This window comes from Terrapene carolina, unplaced genomic scaffold, assembly GCF_002925995.2.
Source record: "Terrapene carolina triunguis isolate 2854851 unplaced genomic scaffold, T_m_triunguis-2.0 Scaffold68, whole genome shotgun sequence".
Taxonomy (NCBI): Eukaryota; Metazoa; Chordata; order Testudines; family Emydidae; genus Terrapene; species Terrapene triunguis.
This window is the reverse complement of record NW_020664419.1, coordinates 135878-157680: the sequence shown is the minus strand read 5'-3', so window position 1 is coordinate 157680 and position 21803 is coordinate 135878. Positions and strand designations below refer to the sequence as shown.

Genomic DNA, 21803 nt, shown 5'->3' with positions numbered 1-21803 from the left:
CCAGCCTCGTTCCCAGCCCTGCTCCGACCCCAGCCTCGTTCCCAGCCTGCTCTTGCTTTGGTCCAAACCTGCTCTTGACTCCAACCTTTGTCTCCAGCGCCTGGCCTGGTTGCCACCGCACCAACCACTAGGCCCAGCTGCCACTGCTCCTGTCACTAGGCCTGACCCTGCCCAGCTCAGCTTCTGACACACACCACTCTTTGCCTCTCTGCTGGGAACATACCCTATCCCCTAGGAACTGGCTGAGACCCGCCGAATTCGTCACACATGGGCCACCAGACAGCTGCTGGATAAGGGCAGCTACAGACCTGGGCTGGACTGGCCTTGGGGGCCTTGGGCACGCGGTGCCCACAGCTGATCCTCAGCTCCTGGGGCTCAGGGGAGACAGGACCCTGAGCCCCCAGTAGCTCTGGGCTGGGGGAGGGCTGCTCCCACCTGCACCACGTGCGCTTCCAGATGAGGAGGGTGGCTTTGGTCCACACCCAGGTGCTCATGGAAATGCCGGTGCCGAACATGGCAAAGAGGTTGATCTTCTCCACCAGCAGGCTGGGCCGGTTCTTGATCTCGCAGTTTGGGATCGGCTTGTTGGTCTGGATGGCGATCGTCACGTTCGCTTCGCACCTGCGGCAGAAACACGGGGCATGACGAGCAGGGGCTAAAACCCACCCTGACCGGGGCAACGGGGAGCCGGGGCACCCGGAAAGCCACCTCCCATCCCCCATCCGTGAAGCGCTCTCCCCTTAGCGCAGCCAGATAAAGGGCAATGACACACACCTCCTGCCAGGAGCGGCTGCTGATTAGATTCAGGGGCTGAGGCCCCTTCCCACAGCTCGACGACCCCCAACAGCTGCCCAGACCCCGCAGTGATGGGGGCCACGCGAGGGCAGGGAGCTGCTCGCAGCCGCAGGAGCGCCACGCGATGGGCTCTCTGCAGAAGGTTTCAGCAGAAGCCCCACGGTCTGAGCTTCGGGACCACCCTGGCAGGGAACGACCCGGCACTGAACAGAGCGACGGGCTAACGGGCCCATCTCGGGTTCCTCCCGACGTGTCTCCCCGGGATCAGGCACGTCAGGATGCCCCCGGTCCCCGCACTGCTAGGCCCTGCTCCCCGCTGAAATGGGAACAGGCCCGGGGCCATGGATGGCCTGCGCAGTCATGCCCCGAGGTGCCCGTGAGGGGCAACACGGGGACCAGCCATGGAATCCCCCGGCGACTGCCGTTCCCACGGCATCAGGGCGGGAATCCACACGAGCAGCCAGGCTTCCGCATGGGGAATGGGAAGAGCGTCGTCACGGGACCCGGCGGCGGAGGGGAGGTCATGGAAAGCGTCACCTTCTTCCAACACGGAGCAAGGAGCGATACTGGAAAACACCTCCCCCCCCGCCCGAGACTCTTCCCGCCACTCCGGGTGGGGGCTGGGGGCACCTCTTAAAGGGACGGGCGGGGCGGGGGGGAGCACGGCCTGTCCCCACTTACAGAACATACTCCCGGAAGCTGCGCTCCCACTCAGCCTGGTTGAAGAAGTCGTAGAAGTGGCAGGCGAAGGTGATGAGGACGAAGCCGAAGGCCAGGAAGCCGAAGATGCCTGTAAGGAAGCATCAAAGGGCCCGGGGGTTATTCCCACAGCCCCAGGGCCAGGATGCAGCATGTTGCCAGCCAGAGGGAAGCCCTAATGGAAATACGATCCAGGAAAAGCGAAGGGAGGGGTCAAACCCGGGCTCCTTCTGCACCTCTGATGGGGTCCTCGTCTATATCAGCTGCACCCGCTCCTAGCGCGCCTTTTGGCCCAAAGAGCTTTACGTACCGGCTACACAGAGGTCACGTTACCCGGCAGTGAAATGCAGCCACCTCTGGGGAGGACCGTGGCAGCTGTGTAACAGCAGCGCTACACCAGTTTCGGACCAGAAAAGGAATAATGCAGCCAACCTTCCCAGGGAATCCGAGGGAGGCAAAACACACTCACTCAGGCTGGAGCTGGGTTAACTTGGCAGAGAGGCTCCGGGAGCGGCCAGGACCTGGCTCTCGTGCCTTACCTGAACGGTGGCGCCTCCAGCAACCCCAGGCCAGGCTCATGTTCACTATGGACTCAGAGGCGAGTGCCCTCAGTGAGTCACTCATACCGCTCCCTGCCAGTGCCACCGCTTCGTGCAGGCCCTGGGTTTCCCCGGGAGGCTCCTACCCCAGGCTGGCCCTTTGGGACGGGCGAGATCACGGCCCGGGGCAGAACGCCGGCCGCGAGGCACGAGCCAAGCCCAGACCCGCCCGGCTTACCCAGCCGTAACATGGTCTCGTTGATTTTGCTGGCAGCTTTCTCGCTCAGCAGACCGGGGTGGTTGCTTTTGATGGAGAACAGAGTCATGACACCTAGGACAGACGGACAGCAAGACAGGCGCGTCAGCCGGGACCTAGGCTGCCGGATCAAGCAGCTAGGGAGCACCCCGGCGCACCCATGGACTCGGCGGATATGGTACGTAGAGCATCACAGAAGAATGGCCATATTGGGTCAGACCAAAGGTCCATCTAGCCCAGTATCCTGTCTTCCGACCGTGGCCAGTGCCAGGTGACCCAGAGGGAATGGACGGAACAGGGAATCCTCAAGTGATCCATCCCCTGTCGCCCATTCCCAGCTTCTGGCAAACAGAGGTTAGGGACACCATCCCTGCCCATCCTGGCTAATGGCCATTAATGGACCCATCTTCCATGTACTTATCTAGTTCCTTTTTGAACCCTGTTATAGTCTGGGCCTTCATAACATCCTCTGGCAAGGAGTTCCACAGGTTGACTGTGCATTGTGTGAAAAAATACTTTCTTTTGTTTGTTTTAAACCTGCTGCCTATTAATTTCATTTGGTGACCCCCTAGTATGTGTGTTATGGAAAGAAGTAAATAACACTTCCTTATTTACTTTCTCCACACCAGTCATAATTTTATGGACCTCAATCATATCTCCCCTTAGTCATCTCTTTTCCAAGCTGAAAAGTCCCAGTCTTGTTAATCTCTCCTCATACGGAAGCCATTCCAGACCCCTAATCATTTTTGTTGCCCTTTTCTAAACCTTTTCCAATTCCAATATATCTGTTTTGAGATGGGACGACCACATCTGCACGCAGTATTCAAGGTGTGGGCATACCATGGATTTATACAGAGGCAACATGATATTTTCTGTCTTATTATCTATCCCTCTCTTAATGATTCCCAACATTCTGTTCGCTTTTTTGGCTGCCGCTGCACATTGAGTGGATGTTTTCAGAGAACTCTCCACAATGACTCCAAGATCTCTTCCTTGAGTGGCAACAGCAAATTTAGACCCCATCATTTTATATGTATTGTCGGGATTATGTTTTCCAACGTGCATTACTTTGCATTTATCAACAGTGAATTTCATCTGCCATTTTGTTGCCAAGTCACCCAGTTTTGAGAGATCCTCTTGTAGCTCTTTGCAGTCTGCCTGGGACTTAACTATCTTGAGTAGCTTTGTATCATCTGCAAATTTTACCACCTCACCGTTTACCCCTTTTTCCAGATCATTTATGAATATTTTGAACAGTCCTGGGCCCAGAACAGACCCCTGGGGGACACCATTTACTTCTCTCCATTCTTAAAACTGACCATTTATTCCTACCCTTTGTTTCCTATCTTTTAACCAGTTACTGATCCACGAGAGAACCTCCCCTCTTATCCCAGGACAGCTCACTTTGCATAAGAGCCTTTGGTGAGGGACCTTGTCACAGCTAAATACAAGATTGGCTGGTTTCACCCACATTTAATGCCCCAAGAACAATTATGTGAGTGAAACCAGACAATCACAACGCTCTCAAATGAATTCTCCCAGGAAAAGGATAAAAGACAAAACCGCCCAAACACTTTTCGCAGAGCGATCACTCCATAGCTGACCTCTCAGTCCTCATCCACAAAGGAAACCTGCACAACACCTTCAAAAGATGAGGCCGGGCGCTTAAATTCATAACTCTGCTAGACACTAAAAATCATGGGCTGACCAGCAACACTGGATTTATGGCTTATTACAACAATCTCCCACCCCGCTGCCTTCCTTCCCCCCCATGACTGGAGGGGTATTAACGGGCCACTTCCCCTTGAATGGTCCCTTAGAATATGTGCTAACTACTTATGCTGAACTATCTGTTGCTCTTGTATTTAGCTGTGACACTCTCCGTACCTTTCCCAGACCAAAGAGCTCTGGGTAGCTCAAAAGCTTGTCTCTCTCTCCCCCCAAGAGAAGTTGGTCTCATAACAGCTATCGCTTCACCCAGCTAAGGGATTGACTCCTTTGGCTCGGGGGACAGCGTTTCCTGCTTTCGCGTGGAAGGTTCCCAGACCAAACCCCGCTGGGTTGTTAGCACCCACCTCGGATCAGGAAATAGCCTCCCACGATCAGCACCAGGCCGATGGGAGCCAGGACGAAGCCAGCGCGGTACCGATAGTTCTTGTAGCCCACAAAGCAGATGCCGCTGACGGAGTCTCCGTCCACCTGGTCGGGGCAGAGTCATCAGTGTCCGTCCCTCCCCAGCCTGGAGATTGGGCTGGAAATCTCAGGAGAATGGGCTGGGAAACCAGGGGCTGTGCTGTCCCTTTACAGGGTGAACCTGGTGCCCATCCAGTGACGTGGCAGCCTATGGCTCTGCCATTTGGTAGACCCAGGTTTTGTAGATGACCCTGGCGTCGGGTGCTTACTGGGGAGGGAGTGGGATGGAGATGGAGGCTGGTGCCCCCTACGGGTGAGTTTGAGCAGCCTGGGTATGGCCTTTGGGAGCATAGGCTTGGAGATAAACAGGGCCCCATGCAGCCCATCAGTGCAGGGAAGGCATGAAGTGGGGAGGGAGCCAGGAACGTGGGGGGGCTGGGAAATGCTGAACCTCGCCTGGAACACACAGCTGATGTTCAGATACAGGGAGCCTACAGGAGGGCCACAGGCAGTGGGGTCAACAAATGGAGTAGGACTGAGATGAGACGCTGAGCTGGGATGGTTCCTGCTCACCAATAAACCGATCACCCCCAGGGCAGAGTGGCAGGACCTTCCCCCTTCCACTGAGAGGGGAGCATCCCTTAGGGTCCCCAGGGTGGGGTGGGCACAGAGGTCTCCACACCGGGTGCCCCGTACCTGGGCGACGGCCAGGATGGCGACAGTGAGGACGAAGGGGATGGACCAGGTGACCAGGTGGAAGTAGGAGGTCTTTCCCAGCAGCGGCTGGTAGGTGGTGCCCAGCGCTTTGAAAGAGGTGTGCCAGGCGTAGGTCAGCATGACGAACCAGATCACGCCCGACATCAGCGAGTAGTAGACGATGACGAAGATGATCACGCAGGAGAGCGTCTCGTTGGAGCTGGGGAGGCGGGATGGGATAGGACTGGGAGGTGAGAGGGGGTCTCTCCCCCATCCCCCACTCCACTCCGGCTTGTTCCTGACAGACAGATACGGGCTAGCCTGGCTCAGCACCCAGAGTGTGCCCACGCCCCCCGACAGAGCATCTTGCAGTCTGCAGGGCCACATCACCTCAAGGGGCTGTGAGCCAAACCTGATCCTGTGGGAGCCAGCGGGAGCTTTGCCCAGATCCCCAGCCCTGTCCCCAATCCCACCGGTTCCCTGACCACATCTGCTGGGCCTGGTGCCTACGGCACTGCCCCTCCCATAGCGGGCAAAGGCAGACGGAGGTGGGGGTGGGCCCCGGAGGTGGGGCTGGGCCCGCTGTGCGGGGCGGAGGTACCTACGTTGGCTCTCCCAGCCGCATGGTGCCGTCGGCTCGGCACACGATCTCGCCGCGGGCCCCGTCCATGAACTGCGCCAGCCAGCCGATGCTGCCCACAAAGAAGCAGGCGTTGACGTAGAAAAGAATGACGGCCGGGTAACGGTTCGAGTTCTTCCAGTCGGCAACAAACGTGGCCTGAGGTGGGGTGGGGGATGGGAGAGAAGAGCCGGCAGATGGGCCGGGGTCTATGGCTGTGCATCACTCGTTCCTGCCCTTGCTCCAGACCCCTACTGGTCAGCCCCGCAGCCGAGAGCAGCAAAGGCTCACGCCAGCCACCAGGGGGTGCTCTGAGCCAATGCAGATTTCACTCTGCCTCCTTCCCCGCCCCGGGGGATCAGCTCGTGGCCGGCAGCCCCCCCCCCGCCCGCTCCGCTCACCAGGGTGAAGAAGGTGCAGAAGATGGTGACGGAGCTGAAGGCGGCGATGTACAGGTGCATGTCGCGGTGCTCGTGCTCCGTGAAGAGGGGGTTCTGGCACTGGATGCCGCAGCCCTCCACGTCCTCGTACCAGCTCTTGGGGTTGTCCGTCTGCACCAGCGGGGCCTCACAGTGGCCCGAGCTGTTGAACTTGAGGTTCTGCACCTCGTTCTGGGGGCAAGCGGGGTCAGAGAAGAAAGGAAAGGGATCGTTAGGGGTCTGAGGGACGCTGTCAGGAGAGGACGACCCACGCTGAGGGCTGGGAACCAAGACTCCTGAGTTCCTAGTCCAAGATCTGCCACTGACAGCCTCCCGGCCTTTGGGGGACCCGCTTACCAGGCCTTCCTCAGACAGGGATTACTCCACACCCCAGGGAGATGGTGACACTGAATCCGTTGGGTGAAACCCCGGCCTCGCTCAAATCAACGGCGGTTTTGCCATCGATTTCCATGGGATCGGGATTCCAGCCCAGAGTCTGTAAAGCCCCTTCCAGCCAAAGTCCTTCTTGTGGGATCCTGCACTAAGCCAGCGTGGCGTGGAAGCATTTCAGTTCTCCCAGGGCAAGGCAGGGGGGAGGAATAGCTCAGTGGTTTGAGCACTGGCCTGCTAAACCCGGGGTTGTGAGTTCAATCCTTGAGGGGGCCATATAGGGATCTGGGGCAAAAATCTGTCTGGGGATTGGTCCTGCTTTGAGCAGGGAGTTGGACTAGATACCTCCTGGAGTCCCTTCCAACCCTGATATTCTATGATAACTCTGCGAGGGGAAGGGACGTGGGAGGCGGGCTGGAGAGGGGTCAACACAGAGGCTCTGCCGGGAAGGGGCCTGGGGCAGAGAGCCTTGGCAATCTCCCCCTCTCCCCCAGTCAGGGTTAGAAGAAAGCCAGTCTCACTGCGGTTCTGTGCCAGTCACAGGACGCTTGAAAACTGACCGTCGATAACCCTCATCCTGGTCTCGCTGAAGCCATAAGAATCCCCGCCCCCAAATATTTCAATTGCCACCAATTTTTCTAAAACTCTTCCCCTCGCCAAACACACGGTTTGGGCCTAACCTACGTGACTATGCCTCTAAAGGGAGATTTCCTGTCATCAGAACAGCGGCAGGATACCTGGTACCTCACATTTATACACCACCTCCCAGGGAACCTCCAAACTACTTTACAAGGATCTCCCAAGCACTGCTGAAATGCAGCCTCCTCAGGTGCGGAACAGAGTTGCTCAACAGTGTACAACAGCCCTTTAGGGAGGGAAATCCGGAATAACTTCACTGAGATTCCCGGGGGGATTTCGCTGTAGACAGGAGCTAACTGTCCGCTTTGTTTTGATGTCCCGGGCACAAAACAGAACCTCTAGCAGCACAGCGCCCCCTAGCACCATGCAAGGGCATTAATTCAGTACCAACTCTGAAGGAAGAGCAGCTAACACCACTTCCTGCAGCACCAGGGTTTGGCTTAAGGGCTTCCCACCCACGTGAATTTAGAGCCTGCGAAAGGGGCTGGACTGACAGCCCTGGAACAAGAGGCCTCTGGTTAGCTCCAGAACAGGCAGAGCAACGTGTTTCAACCGTGCACAGGGCAGGTCAGTTGCTATGGTCCAGCCTGTCCACGGGACCAGAGGAACCGCTGGATGGAATCAGATCAGGGGGCTAGAACTGCGGCTGGCCCTGCTGTCTATATAAAACGTCTGACCCTTTGCTATTTCTGTGGATGAAGAACCTCCATGGCTACAGGGAGCCAACTAGTGCCGCTTGCGGTAACTCCTGTGATGTGACCGGTCTCCTAGGAATTGAATTGAGACCCACCAACTTATGGCCATCAAATGACTCATCGCCACAGCTAACGCTCCCCTCCCCAGCCAGGATCGACACCCCTCCCCTGGCTGCACAGAGGGCGCTGGAAGAGGCCCGGGGACAGGCCGGCCGTGCCGTCGGCTGGACACCGGGCACAGCGGTGAAGTGTAAGACACCTGCTTACCGGGCAGCCCTCGGGAAAGCGGTCTGTGGTGCACTTGAGGAAGTCGGGCCAGCCCCGCTCCCGCTCCACGATGGTGCACGGGCCCCGCGTGGCCTGGCACAAGGTCTGGCTGGGCAGCTCCACCTGGCCGTCCTCACACTTGGGCATGTACACGGCGCAGAGCAAGGGCTGGATCGCGTCCCAGCAGCGAGGGGCGTTCCGCAAACCTGGCCGAAGGAAAAAACAGCAGTGGGAACTTGGCACAGGCTTAACACAGTGGCTCGGCACCGCCCTCTAGTGGCTGGGCCCAGTGACTACAACAGCCAACCACCTACAGCTCAAGGAGTTACTCCGTTAGCTCAACCAGGACAGGCCTGTGCTTCTGGTGCTGAAACTCCCGGTTCAATCCCCGATGGCCACCACAGTATCTGTACACGTGCCACTACTGGGACATGTAACGGAACCAAGTAGGTCTGACATGCTCCATCCAGCACCGGATAATGGTGCACACACAGCCAGGTAGTTAACCCCTCACTCCCAGTCATAAAAACTGGGGTTTATTTTTGGACCTGCACTGTTAAATGGTGCAGGGAAAAGATCAAACTCCCAGCAAGCAAGCCCACACAACACTCCTCCACCCTTCCTCTATCTCCCTTAATCAATTAATAGCGGTCAGGACGGGGTGGGGTGGCTGCACACTGTGCTAATAGACCCTCAGTTCTCAGATATTCCAGCTGTTTCCTGTGTCACAAATCCACCGTATGGCGAGTCCTCTGATTATTATTTTTAGCGTCACACCAATACGTTGCCGTTCATAGCACCTCTGTGAATGATCTCCACATGCTTCACAAGGCACCGACATAACGCACCCGTGGAAGGCAGCCACCTCTGGGGTGGAGGAGGACAGCAGTAAGGAGAAGGGTATTTGGGGCTGAGATCACGGGGGGAACCCTCCCTTCTTAGGACAAGCGCCATGGGACGGTCAGCCTCCCCGCAGCACAGACAGGGCTTTTGAACCAACACCTCCTGCTAAAGAGCCAGGCCCAGCGGGTTACATAGAGCAGGGGTGGCCAAACTGACTGACTGTCCGAGCCGCGTACGACAATCGTCAGAAGGTTGAGAGTCGGGGTGCCCCTGCCGGGGTTTGGGGCTTCAGCCCTGCTCCGGCTGAAGCCCTGAGCCCCAGCAGTTATGCCCTGTGGGGCTCAAGCCCCTAGACCCCCCTCCCCGTTGGGCAGAAACTGGAGATGAGGTGATACATGGGGGTGGGCATGTGGGGTCACACGGTGCCCCCCCCCCCAGATTTCTGCCAGGGTCACACGGTGCCACCAGGCCCCCTCCCTGCGGCCATGGGGAGAGGCAGCGGCAAACAGCTGGGAGCTGCAGGGAGAGCCGCTGCTTTTTGCTGCTACCTCTCCCTGCGGAGCTAAAGCAGCGACCCCTCCCCGCAGCTCCCGGCTGTCTGCCGCAGCCTCTCCACGCCGCGCTAACACTGGGAGATGCAGGGACTAGGGCAGAGGGGGGCAAACTATGGCCTGCAGGCCACATCCGGCCCGTGGGACCCTCCTGCCCGGCCCCTGAGCTCCTGGCCCGGGAGGCTAGCCCCTGGTCCCTCCCCCGCTGATCCCCCTCCCCCGCAGCCTCAGCTCGCCCTGCCGCCGGCGCAATGCTCTGGGCTGCGAGCTCTTGCCGGGCAGCGCAGCTGCAGAGCCACGGCCTGACCCAGTGCTCTGTGCTGCGCGGTGGCGTGGCTGGCTCCAGCCGGGCGGTGCGGCTGCCTGTCCTGGTGCTCTGGGCAGCGCGGCTGTAGCACCGCCAGCCACCGGTGCTCCAGGCAGCGCGGTAAGGGGGCAGGGAGCAGCGGGGGTTGGATAGAGGGCAGGGGAGTTCGGGGTGGTGGTCAGGGGGTGGGGGTGTTGATAGGGGTCGGGGCGGTCAGAGGGCGGGGAACAGGGGGGTTGAATGGGGGCAGGGGTCCCAGGGGGCAGTGAGGAAGGAGAGGGGGGGTTGGATGGGGTGGCTGGGGGCAGTCAGGGGCAGGGGTTCCGGGGGCGGTCAGGGAGAAGGGGTGGTTGGATAGGGCAGGGATCTGGGGGGGGGCAGTCAGGAATGAGAGGAGGGGTTGGATGGGGCGGCCGGGGGCAGTCAGGGGCGGGGGTCTGGGGGCACTCAGGGGACAGGGAACGGGGGGGTTGGATGGGGCAGGGGTCCCGGGGGGCCGTCAGGGGGCTAGAAGGAGGGGTCAGATAGGGGGCGGGGCTGGGCCACACCTGGCTGTTTGGGGAGGCTCAGCCTCCCCTAACCGGCCCTCCATACAATTTTGGAAACCGGATGTGGCCCTCAGGCCAAAAAGTTTGCTCACCCCTGGACTAGGGGCTGCTGAGCGGAACGGGGGGTGGGGGAAGTAGGGTAACCAGACAACAAGTGTGAAAAATCGGGACGGGGGTGGGGGGGTAATAGGAGCCTATATAAGAAAAAGCCCCCAAAATCAGGACTGTCCCTATAAAATCCGGACATCTGGTCACCCGGGAGCGAGGGCATGCCTGGGGTATGTAACTCAAGCTGTTGGGGAGGGTGAACATTTAAATTGTGCTCCCCCCACTCTCAGCAGGCACCAGTCGCCTCTGGCAGCTGCCCTGAGCTCCACCACCCCACCGCAGGGCAGAAGCCCCGAGCCTCCCCCCACCAGTGGAGAACAGAGGGGACATGGGGGGGCTCTGCAAGCCGCACTTTAACCGTAGAAGAGCCGCAAGAGAGTCGCGAGCTCCGGTTTGGCCACGTCAGGCCTAGGGTTCCCTTTATCTAGCCAAGGAGGAAGACAGGCTAAGCTGACTCCGCTGGGATTTGAACCTCCGGCTCCAGGGAAACGGGTAGAGCACAGAGCCGGTTATGAACTGAATTAACCCTTAGTTGCCAACGAAAGCCCTACTTTAAATAAAAAAGCAACAAAGATGAAACGCAGCAAGTGGTCGAACGGCTCTTACCCTAACCTGGGCCCATGCCTAGGCTGGGAGGGCAGCTTGGCCCCTGAGCGGGGACGACCCCAGGGGATCCCTCTCCCCAGGAACAGCTCTTCAATCCTCCGGCTCCCTGTCATCTGGTATCAGTACCATCCGCCGCACCGGGTCGGCCCATTGGTCCAGCGTGTTTGAAATCCATTGTCCCTCAGTGACCAATTACTGAATCTCCCGTGAAAGGCCAAACAACTACCCCACAATGCACCAGGACAGTTGTACCAACACTGTGGTGTGGAAAAACTTCCCCCCACCCTCCCGGTAGTCATAGATCATAGAATGTCAGGGTGGGAAGGGACCTCAGGTCGTCATCTAGTCCAACCCCCTGCTCAAAGCAGGACCAATCCCCAGACAGATTTTTACCCCAGTTCCCTAAGTGGCCCCCTCAAGGATTGAACTCACAACCCTGGGTTTAACAGGCCAATGCTCAAACCACTGAGCTATCCCTCCCCCCTCCCCTAGTGATGAAAATGCTGCTCCCCAGCAGCATCGAGGCAGCGGTCCTGAGCCTGCAGCTGCTTGTTTAATATTTGGCTTCCCCGGCACTGCAGGACGCTCGGTATCATCTCCGATCACAGGGCCGTTCCCTGCTGTCTCAATACCCACTGGCCACCCTCTGATGGGAGCGCCGTGCCTTCATTGCCAGCCGAGGCCCATCTGGGCTGGGGAGGCGGGTGGAAGATTCTGTATCTCCTTCCCTGTCTCTTGAGCTCGGTGACTGACGCACTGAACGGCCCAACCGGCCCCGTGGGCCAGGCTGCTGAGTCATCCAGGGCAGCCCCTGCAGGGACACGGCTCCTCCTGCCGCGGTTGTTTGCAAGGGTTCGGTAATCAGCGGCCGGCTTGCAAGCAGGCCCTGTGATTAGCCTGGCTCCGCAGCCCTCCTGCTAATGGGACTTTTTGAGATCAACAAGTGAGCGCTTTGCATGGACGCTGGCAAAGCGGGTGAAGGATCACAGAGATGAGCTCACTGCAAAAACACCCGGGATACCAACGCATCCAGAACACGACGACATCTAAACACATGTTCCCTCGGCAGCTTCTTCTCTTTGCCTGGCCTCTCTGCAACTTTAATTAGCTTTGTCTTCCCCTTCTCTCTCTGTAGTGAATTATTGCTTCTTATGGAGAAGGCAGTCTGGTCTAGTGCTTAGAGCATGGGCGCACGTGTCATGACTAAGGCTCACAGAGGTCACGGAAGTCGCAGCAGGAGTTTGGGCGTGGGGGGCTCAGGGCTGGGGTGCAGGGTGGTGCTTACCTGGGAGGGGCTCCCAGTCCCCAGAAGGGAGACAGGAGCTCCCCTCCCTCAGCGCCTAGCTCCACGGGCTGCCCCCGCCTGCAGGCACCGCCCCTGCAGCTCCCATTGGCCGTGGTTCCCAGCCAATGGGAGCTGCAGAACCTGGGCTTGGGACGGAGCGGAGGCAGCACATGGAACTAGGAGCTGCCGTCCCCACTTCCCAGGAAGGGAGCCTGCCCCAGACCCACCAACCCCCTCTCCCAGCACCTCCCAAGGCCACAATGCCCCCTCAGCACCTGCGGTGCCCCCTGGGCCACGACTTCCCCCCTTGTTCCCCCAAGCACCTGCAAGGCCCCCAGGCTGAGAGCCCCTCCCCAGCACCCCCCAGGCCGCGCCCTCCCCCAAGTTTTGATCGGGGGGGCATATAGTAAAAGTCATGGACACGTCATGGGCCGTGAATTTTTGTTTATTGCCCGTGACCTGTCTATGACTTTTACTGAAAATACCCGTGACTCCAATGTACCTTTAGTCATGACTCCTGGGTTCGCGTCCCAGCTCTGTCATTGACGGACCGTGTGATCTCAAGCAAGTCATTTAAACCAGTGGTTCTCAACCAGGGCTACATATACATCAACTCATCTAGATATCGGCCTAGTGTTACAGCAGGCTGCAAAAAAAAGCACCCGCGAAGTCAGTACAAACTCAAATTTCATCCAGACAATGACTTGTTTAGACCGCTCGATATACTGTACACTGAAACGTAAGTACAAGAGTTAGAGTTCAATTGATTTATTTTATAATTCTACGGCAGAAAGGAGACAGCCAGCACGTTTTCAGTAATAGTGCGCTGTGACACGTTGGTATTTGTGTGTCTGATTGTGTAAGCAAGTCGTTTTTAAGTGAGGTGAAACTTGGGGGAACGCAAGACAAATCGGACTCCTGAAAGGGGGACAGTCGTCTGGAAAGGTGGAGAACCACTGATTTAAACCTCTTGGTTTCTCCACTCCCCCCTACACAAAATGGGGATAATACTGTCACCTCTCAGAGATAAGGGATAGCACTACACCTTGGGAGCCTCCCTGCTGCGACTGCAAACAGGCTAGTTAGTGAGTGCCAGGGGTGACACCAGTTTGCCCTGTGGACACCTGTTCACTAAGAACTGGACTAGGACCAACAACATATTGAAGTTATTTCACTCAAGCCACTAAACTGCCATCCCTGCGAAGACAGCAGTCCCCTGAGCCAGCCCGTCCTCCAGAAATATAGTTCTTTGAAACATGCCACACATTGTTCACCCGTGGAACTCACTGCTTCAGGACAGAGACAAATAGTAAGATTCAAAATAACGATGAGACGCATCTCACAGAACAAAAAGTCAGTAAGGTACGATTAACACTTTAACCGTGTCATGCCCTTACTTAAGAGAACACTCGAGTTGAGAATTTAAACATAAATTATTAGGCAATTCTAAGCTGAAGGGATAAGACAAGGTCAAATTTCACCCAAAGTTTATAAGCTTTGTAAAAAAACAACCACAATCTCAAATGCTAAAGTATTTTTTATTAAATGTAAAAATAAAATAAGAGAGAGACCACCTACAAGCCAAACTCCTTTTCAGCATTTGCAAAGTAACACCGTGGCGTCATGCAGGCGCCTTGGGGCTCGGAAGTGATGAGAAAGGGGGAGGTGGAAGTGAAACGGATGATCCTGTTTTGCTAATCAAACCGATGAGAAATGCCAAGTGTGAGCAGCTGGCATAAGAGAAGCAAATTAAAATTTTAAATCATTTCCATGTTCATTATCTCACCTGTTGTTAGTAGAATAGGAAAGGCCGTTCGTTTATTAAAAACGTTTGGATTTTTATCCTGACCAGCATTTCAGCATCAGTTTTAACTCCACCATTGGTGCCCCTGCCAATGTTGGCACACAGTACATATCCGACACGGCCCTGGGTCCTCACCCATCCCCCTCTTACAGGTCTGAGTCTTTCCCAGACCCCGCTCGCTTCTAAATACGGGTCAGAGACTCCCTCACAACCTCACCCAACAGCTTATACCAGCAGAAACCCCTCCAACCATCTCGCAATGGGCCTGGAAGGTCAGTGGATTATATCACCATGTGACAAGTTAGGGCTATATTCATGCGTATTGGCATGGAAGCAAAGTTAGTCTCTGGAGAAGCGAGCATTTCCTGTGTGTATGTGGAGGGTTGGTAGGGGACATGTGGGTCTATGAACTGTACTGGAAAGTTATGCGTGAAAGAGGTTGCAGGGGGTCTGTCTCTGGCTACTTCAAGAGAGTGGATGGTTACAGGAAAGCAGCACAGGGGGCAGAGTTAAGATTAACCTGGGAACTACAACTGCATGAACACTGCTGGTTCTGCATCCCACTAGATTTAGACTAAGGTCCCCTTGTATTTCTAAGGACCACAAAATCTTTTGCATGAAGTCCCCGGTGTCGTTTCAGAGCAAGCGGAGCTTTTAAGGGGCCTGGGTTTCATGGGCATTTAGTGAGCGCGGTTCCTGAGCTCAGAGAGAAGCGGGCATGGTTCCCAAGGAGCTGCAGTGTAAGTGAGACACAGACAGTCTTGTATGTGCAAGCAAGCAGAAGGCTGTACAGTGGCTGAGGAGCGTGCCTGCGTCTGGCTGATTAACAGCAAGAGTGAACAAGCCCTGACAGGTGCTGGCCTCATGGACTGACTCGTACACCAGAACCAACTTCGGCGGAAGATTTGGACATGGAGACGGAAGCGGCCTGGTGAGTCCCGCAGGAGAAGGAGGAGATCCAAGGGGGAGCGGCCTGGAAGAAGGTGGGAAGAGAGCTGGGCGGGCAGGAGCTGAGAACAAGGATGGAGGGAGGAGAGGGTGTTGCCGTGTGGGGACTCGGAGGGGAGGCAGCCACTGAAGCAGACGGCAAAGTGAACATAGAGGACGAGGGGTGCGGCTCACGTGATGGGAGTGGAGGAGGCATCCAGGCTGGGCAAAGGGAGCTTGTCAGCAGCAACTGGGCGAGGAGGCGGAGGGAAAAGTTCAGATCAGGCGTCCCCACCTGAAATGTGACAGGGGGACATCCTGGAGGGGGATGAGAGGGGAGCGTGAGCACAGACTGGGAGGCGAAGACGCTTATTTGGGGCTGAAGTGCTGAATCCTGCTGTTCGAACAAGAGCGATCTGAGGTCTGGGAAACCGGCCTTACAGCGACAGGCTAGAGACGCTCAGTCTATTTCATTCACCCAAGATAAGGCGAAGAGATGACAATGATGGTAGGGGGAAGACATTTGCTAGCAGAGGGCTTGGCTGTCTCCTTGATTCTGCAGCCTGCATTAACCACGCACCAGCCACAGAACGCTTAGGCTCTTCTACTTACTGTCTGTGCTAAATGAGACACAAACACACCCATATAAGACACACCCGAGAGCTTCTCTCTCGGACACCCAAAGCCTCTCTCCTCTCACTCCTAGCAACAAGGAGACCACGCATTCTCAGCGCCAAGGGGAGTCCGGTCCAATGGTCAGAATATGGACCTGGGTGCCAGGACTCCTGGGTTCTATCCCCACCTCTAGGAGCAGACCTGGTTCCACTCCCAACTCTGCCACTGATTCTCTATGTGACACTCTGCCGGTCACATCACCCGCCCTGCAACTCGGTTTCTCCACCTGCCAAATAGGGATAACACTTCCCTAGCTCACCGACGTGCCTGTAACACGCACTGAGATCCTCAGTTGGAAGTCACTAGAGCAGACCCAAGCATTATACACACCAGGGTTAAATACACAAACATCCGATATTGATCTTGGGGAGTGGGGCTCATCTTATAGGCTGGCCACTGGGCTGACTCCATGGGGGAGAGATCTTCTACCCTCTCTGCATTCACTCCAGCTTTCCTGCTCCTGCTCTGCTGCAGGGCCGTGATCACAGGGCTGGGGGTACAGCCGGGGCACCCCATGAAGAAAGAAAAGGCAGCTCCCGGGCCACCCCGGGAAAGAGCACGTCTTCCCTCTCCGCCTACGGGAGCTTTTTAGTACAACATATGCCTGGAGTAGGAGCCGTCTGGAGAATGCCCCAGTGCACTGAGCCACTCCTCACTTCATCCGCCAGTCCAACACACACTGTGCGAGCAGGGGAACGCAGGGGCCCCCGCACCCCTTTGCTTCCCAACAGGGGCGCCTTTCCTCCCTCCACACAGGCTCAGAAGAGAGGCTGGGGGAACCTTCCCCTCCCAGCGGGCACCGAGGGCTGGGGAAGGGATCCTAGAACCGTTGCCAGCCAGGAGGCAGGGCTGGCCCCTTTCCAGACAGCTGCAAACGCACCGTTTGCCTGTGCCTGTTGGAATCTGCGTCAGCTGATGCCCTAGGCCCCAATCTGCTGCAGCCGCCCGACCCCTCCACAGAACGTCACAGTCCCTGGAGGATATCAAGCCTCGGAGAAAGGCTGGCATTGCTGGAAGATTTCTGTGGCAACCGCATGCCAGGTTTTCCAAAGGGCTCAGCGCTGGCCTAATTCCGCTCTCACTGAAGTCAATGAGACTCCCATTGGCGTCTACGGGAGCTGGGTTAGGCTAACGCGGAGGGGTTTTGAAAAGCCCAACCCGACAGCTTCTTCAAGAAGTGCAAGCTGCAGAAAACCCTGCTGCCCGCAAAGAAGTTGTGACGTTGGCTAAGGAGACTCACCCCCACTGATCCAACGACCCAGCTCCGGCCGGCTTCCAATGAAACCTTTAATGCTTTTTGTATTTAGAGATTTAAAAAAAGTCAAATGAAGCCTATGCACTACTTTGCATTGAAACCTAAAGACACCTTCGAAGGGGATCCAAACAGGGCCGGGAACGGAATGGGTCTTGCTACTTCACTAGCATCTGCAGATCACTGCAGCTAAGGGAAAAAAATGACCTGTCAGTGCTTCAAGCCACGAATTGATGGAATCAGGAATAAATTTCTTCCCATGATTCAGTGTTGCTCTATATTCACAGAGTTCGAGGCCCGAAGGGGCCATTAGATCAGCCTGCCCTCCTGTGTAACCCAGGCTGTGACATTTCCCCCCGTTTCCCCTGGGCTGAGCAAGTAACTTGCATTTGACATAAGTGTATCTTCCCAAAAGGCCTCCCTCCAGGTTTGATCTGAAGACAGCAAGAGCTGGAGAATTCACCATTTATTAAAGACGACGTTAGGACCCCGTATTTCCTCCCCACGGATACCCTTATACGCTGTAATCAAGTCACCTCTTAATCTTCTTTTGGACAAGCTAAACGGACTGAGCTCTTTCGGTCTCACTGTGAGGCATTTTCTCCAGCCCTCGAACCATTTCCGCGGCTCTTCTCTGCACCCGCTGCAATTTTTCAACATTCTTTTTAAAACGCAGATGCTAGACCTGGACGTGGTATTCCAGTATTTTGCCATCGACAGAGGTAAAATCACCTCCTTTCTCCTATTCCCCACCCGGCCTTTATGCATCCCAGGCCCACATTAGCCCTTTTGTCACAGGATGGCAGTGGGAGCTCATGTTGAGTAGCTTGCCCACTTCCACAGTCACTGCGTTCCAGGATGCAGTCCCCCATTCTGTGCCTATGTCCCTGTTCTTTGTTTCTAGGTGTAGAACTTTGCATTGGTCTGTATCAAAACACATATACAGAGTTGGGTTCTCATGCTGCACCCATCACCATGGTATCGGAACGCCAGAAATACATCCTATGGTCCTTTTCGTCTTCCTTTAAAGCACACGACATGCCAGATGAACCACTGGATGACTCAAATATGGGCATCTCTACCTTCCTAGAGCTATAACTCCCCCCGTCCCCCGCAGATATCATCCTCGTATTGAGGGATAGCCGACGAAAGCTATAACTCAGGCTAATTTGGGATACAGTCTCCAGTGGGCACAGCTAAAGAAGCATCCAATCACCAGTGAAGGAAATTCCCCGACCTCCCTAGGCGTCTGTTCCATTGTCCTACTGGTCTTACAGTTAGCAAGAGTCTCCTGAGATTTAATCTAGGTCTGATTCCTGGTAGCTGTGTCTACAGGCAAACAGTCCAAAAAGGAGAATATACTAATAGTAACAGCGCAACACGAGTTCAGGCAGAGACAATAGTAGCCATGTATGGCCCTCATACACTGCAAGCCAGTTGGTGCTGTTGGTTTCCTCCATCTATGATACATGGACGTCTTCCATCTTTAACAAGGAGGTGCATCCTATGGACACTGCTTGCCCCGCGTCCAATGCCTGGCCCTGTTGCATGCAGGGCTCCGTAGTTTCAATAGTATGCACACAGATACTAAAGCTGGGGCCAGCTTCAGTGCGCACCAGCTAATGCAAATTAGATTTGGCGCGTGGGATCCTGGCAGATTGCTAGTGCAAGCGTCGGCTGGGGAAAGGTTGGCTGCCCCCACGCCACAGGGTGTGCTGATGAGTGCTCAGAACGAACGGGGCGCACCAGACCACCGGGGCAGCAAAAGCTCATTTCGTTCGGCGAGCCGTGATTTGATCATGGCGAAACCCGCCCAACGCACTCGGAGAGTGAAGTTCTCCATTCAGCCGCCCACCAGGTACAGCCAGGACAACAGCCCCAAACCAGTATGTCTAACTCCTGACACCCGCCCCAGGAGGCTTTCACGGCCCACTCTCTTGGGAGTTCTAACGAGGGGGCCACCCTGGTTTTGTTTCCTAGGAGTTGGGCTGAGACCAGTGTCATATACCAGGTGATAACTTACAGCTCCTCCTGACACTGGCCAGGTCAGAACTGGCCTGCTAGAGATCCAGGAAAGAGACAATGGCTCATTACCAGTGACTCTCAACCTTTCCAGACGACTGTCCCCCTTTCAGGAGTCTGTTTTGTCTCGCGTACCCCAAGTTTCACCTCACTTCAAAACGACTTGGTTACAAAATCAGACAAAAATACAAGCGTCCCAACGCACTATTACTGACCAATTGTTGACTTTCTCATTTACCATATAACTGTAAAATAAATCAATCGGACTATAAATCTTGTACTTACATTTCAGTGTAGAGGATATCGAGTGGTCTAAACAAGTCATTGTCCGGATGAAATTTTAGTTTGTACTGACTTTGCTGGTGCTTTTTTTGCAGCCTGTGGTAAAACTAGGCCAATATCTAGATGAATCAATGTACCCCCTGGAAGACCCTTGCGTACCCCTGGATGAGAACCACTGTCCTAAGCCAACCAATTCCCCCAGCTCACTCATTTGCACCTGACCAATTCCCTCCCCATCTTTCCACCCTCATCCTCCAGGGACAGCAGCCTTTGGAGGGTTCCCCCTCCAGGGCTGGGAATCAGCTGCTGCTGCGACCTGGATTCATGGAAGCCCAGGCTCTGTGGAATTGTCCCTGGTAACTGCTGGCTCCTACCTGTTTAGATTACAGACAACAATGGAAGGTTGGTCCTAGCCCTCCTGGCTGCAGGGAAGAACACTGATTTACTGGGGCAAAGCCACCCTCCATTCTGCCTCGCGGATCAGCTGCGAAACTGCCCCCAGCTCAGTCCTGAGGGCAGACAAGCGGTAGGAAAAAACCCAGCCTGGGACTCCGTACCTGGCTGGAGCGTGCGGCACCAGCAGACCAAGAACCACTTTCCCCTTTGCACTTCCAAGCGCAGACCTGCTCAGGGAAGCCACCGGTGGGAATGACCAGTTGCTTTCCCGGCCACACCTGCACATCCGAGCGCCCCACCCAGCGTGCCATCCACGGTCCTACACAGCTTGGCACTGTCTGAACCTAGGGTCACTGTAGGGCTGGTGTGACGACACACTGCGCGCTGTCAGTGGGGACTGAACCCTGGATCGTCAGTACCAAAAGTACAGACCTCTGATGCTCGCGCTAAAGGAATCCTGCTGCCAGCTGTAGAAGGCTCTCACCACTTAGGTAGGCCCAGCCACTTTAAGCTGGTGCATTACAGCAAAGGGAATAAAGGGAGTCCAGGATACATCTGTAAGGAGAACTACACTCCCCTGTGACCTGCCCCCCCAATTCCCCAAGCCCCCTGTGAGTTCTGCTTCTCTCCCCACTGCCGCCTGCACTTGCCCACCCAATGCCCAAGTGATCTACCCCTGTATGGTGTGCCCTAAAATACTCCCTCCTTTTAGACCCACTGGCCCCGCCGTAACACCCCTGTATGGCCTGTCCCCATGCTCCTCCAGGCTCCCTCTGAACTTGTCCTTTGCCCCCCCCCGCACTTCTCCCCAATACCACCTGCATTTGCCCCCAGCACCCCATGATGTGCCCCCTCCCCCAAGCCTCCTGCATGACCTACCCCTCCCGCTGCATTTGCCCACAGCCCTTCCCCCATGACCTGCCCCTTCCCCCAATGCTCCCTACATGACCTGCCGCTCCTCCTGAATTTGCCCTGCCCCGTGCATTTGCCTCCTGGCTCCATAGCCTATCCCCCTGCATGGGTCCCCAGCACCCCATGCCCTGCCCACTCCCCCTGCATTACCCCCCAGCACCCCATGCCCTGCCCGCTCCCCCTGCACTGGCCTCCAGCCCCACACGCTGTCCCGCCCCACATTAACCCTCAGCCCCCTATGTCCTGCCCCTGCATTGGCCCCCCACGCCCTGGCCCTCCAGCCCCCCATGCCCTGCCCCCCTCCCCCTGCATTAGCTCCCAGCCCTCTATGCCCTGCCCCTCTGCATTGGCCCCCCATACCCTGCCCCCTCCCCCTGCACTGGCCCCCAGCCCCCCCATGCTGTCCCGCCCCACATTAACCCTCAGCCACCTGTGCCCTGCCCCTGCATTGCCCCCCCCCCATGCCTTGTGCCCCATGCCCTGCCCTCCTCCCCCTGCATGAGCCCCCCGTCTCCCATGCCCTGGCCCCTGCATTAGCCCCCCCGCCCTGCCCTCCTCCCCCTGCATGAGCCCCCCGCCCCCCATGCCCTCCCTTCGTACCGGACCAGAGCAGCAGCTTGTCGTGCGCCTCCTCCTGGGAGCCCGAGTCGGCGGCCAGCACCGTGGAGGTGGCGGCGTAGGGCAGCGCCGAGCCCAGGCAGGCGGTGGAGCGGAGGCGCTCGCAGGGCGCCGCTCGCTTGCAGCGGTCCCGGGCGGCCGAGGCGTTGAGCTGCGCCCCGCGGCAGGCGGGCGGCCCCGGGCCCAGGCTCAGCTGCAGCAGCAGCCCCCAGAGCAGGGGGCCCCGGGCCCAGCCCGCCGGGCCCATCCCCAGCCCCCCGCGCCCCTCCTCGCCTCCCCTAGGGCGAGCCGGGCCCCGGGGCCGCGGGCCCCTTTGCAAACTCCCAGCCATCTTGGGCAGCCTCGCCCCGCGGCCCCCCCGCGCCCAGGACCATCCTAGCGACCCCCCCTCCCCAAAGAGCCACCCCTCAGCCTGCCCCCTGCGCTCCCCCAGCCCCCGGGGGCACTCCCCGAGCTCCCGCAGGCGGGAGGGACGGGCCTTGAAACGCGGCTCCCCCCCCCGCCCCGTTTCTTGCGCGCA

At 57.0% G+C, this 21803-nt stretch overlaps 1 protein-coding gene across 1 annotated transcript in view; it reads right to left on the bottom strand.

Annotated features, from left to right (window-relative positions):
* SMO (smoothened, frizzled class receptor) overlaps positions 1-21458 on the bottom strand; it is a 27549-nt gene extending 6091 nt beyond the window's left edge. The window contains exons 1-9 of the mRNA XM_024193105.3: positions 21266-21458; positions 8148-8353; positions 6139-6348; positions 5724-5896; positions 5119-5338; positions 4365-4488; positions 2272-2364; positions 1477-1585; positions 436-621 (exon numbers count right to left, since the gene is read on the bottom strand). Of these exons, the coding sequence (XP_024048873.1) occupies positions 436-621; positions 1477-1585; positions 2272-2364; positions 4365-4488; positions 5119-5338; positions 5724-5896; positions 6139-6348; positions 8148-8294 (1262 nt within the window). The 5' untranslated portion in view covers positions 8295-8353; positions 21266-21458. The remainder of the gene's footprint in view (positions 1-435; positions 622-1476; positions 1586-2271; positions 2365-4364; positions 4489-5118; positions 5339-5723; positions 5897-6138; positions 6349-8147; positions 8354-21265) is intronic.
* Positions 21459-21803: the final 345 nt, after the last annotated feature.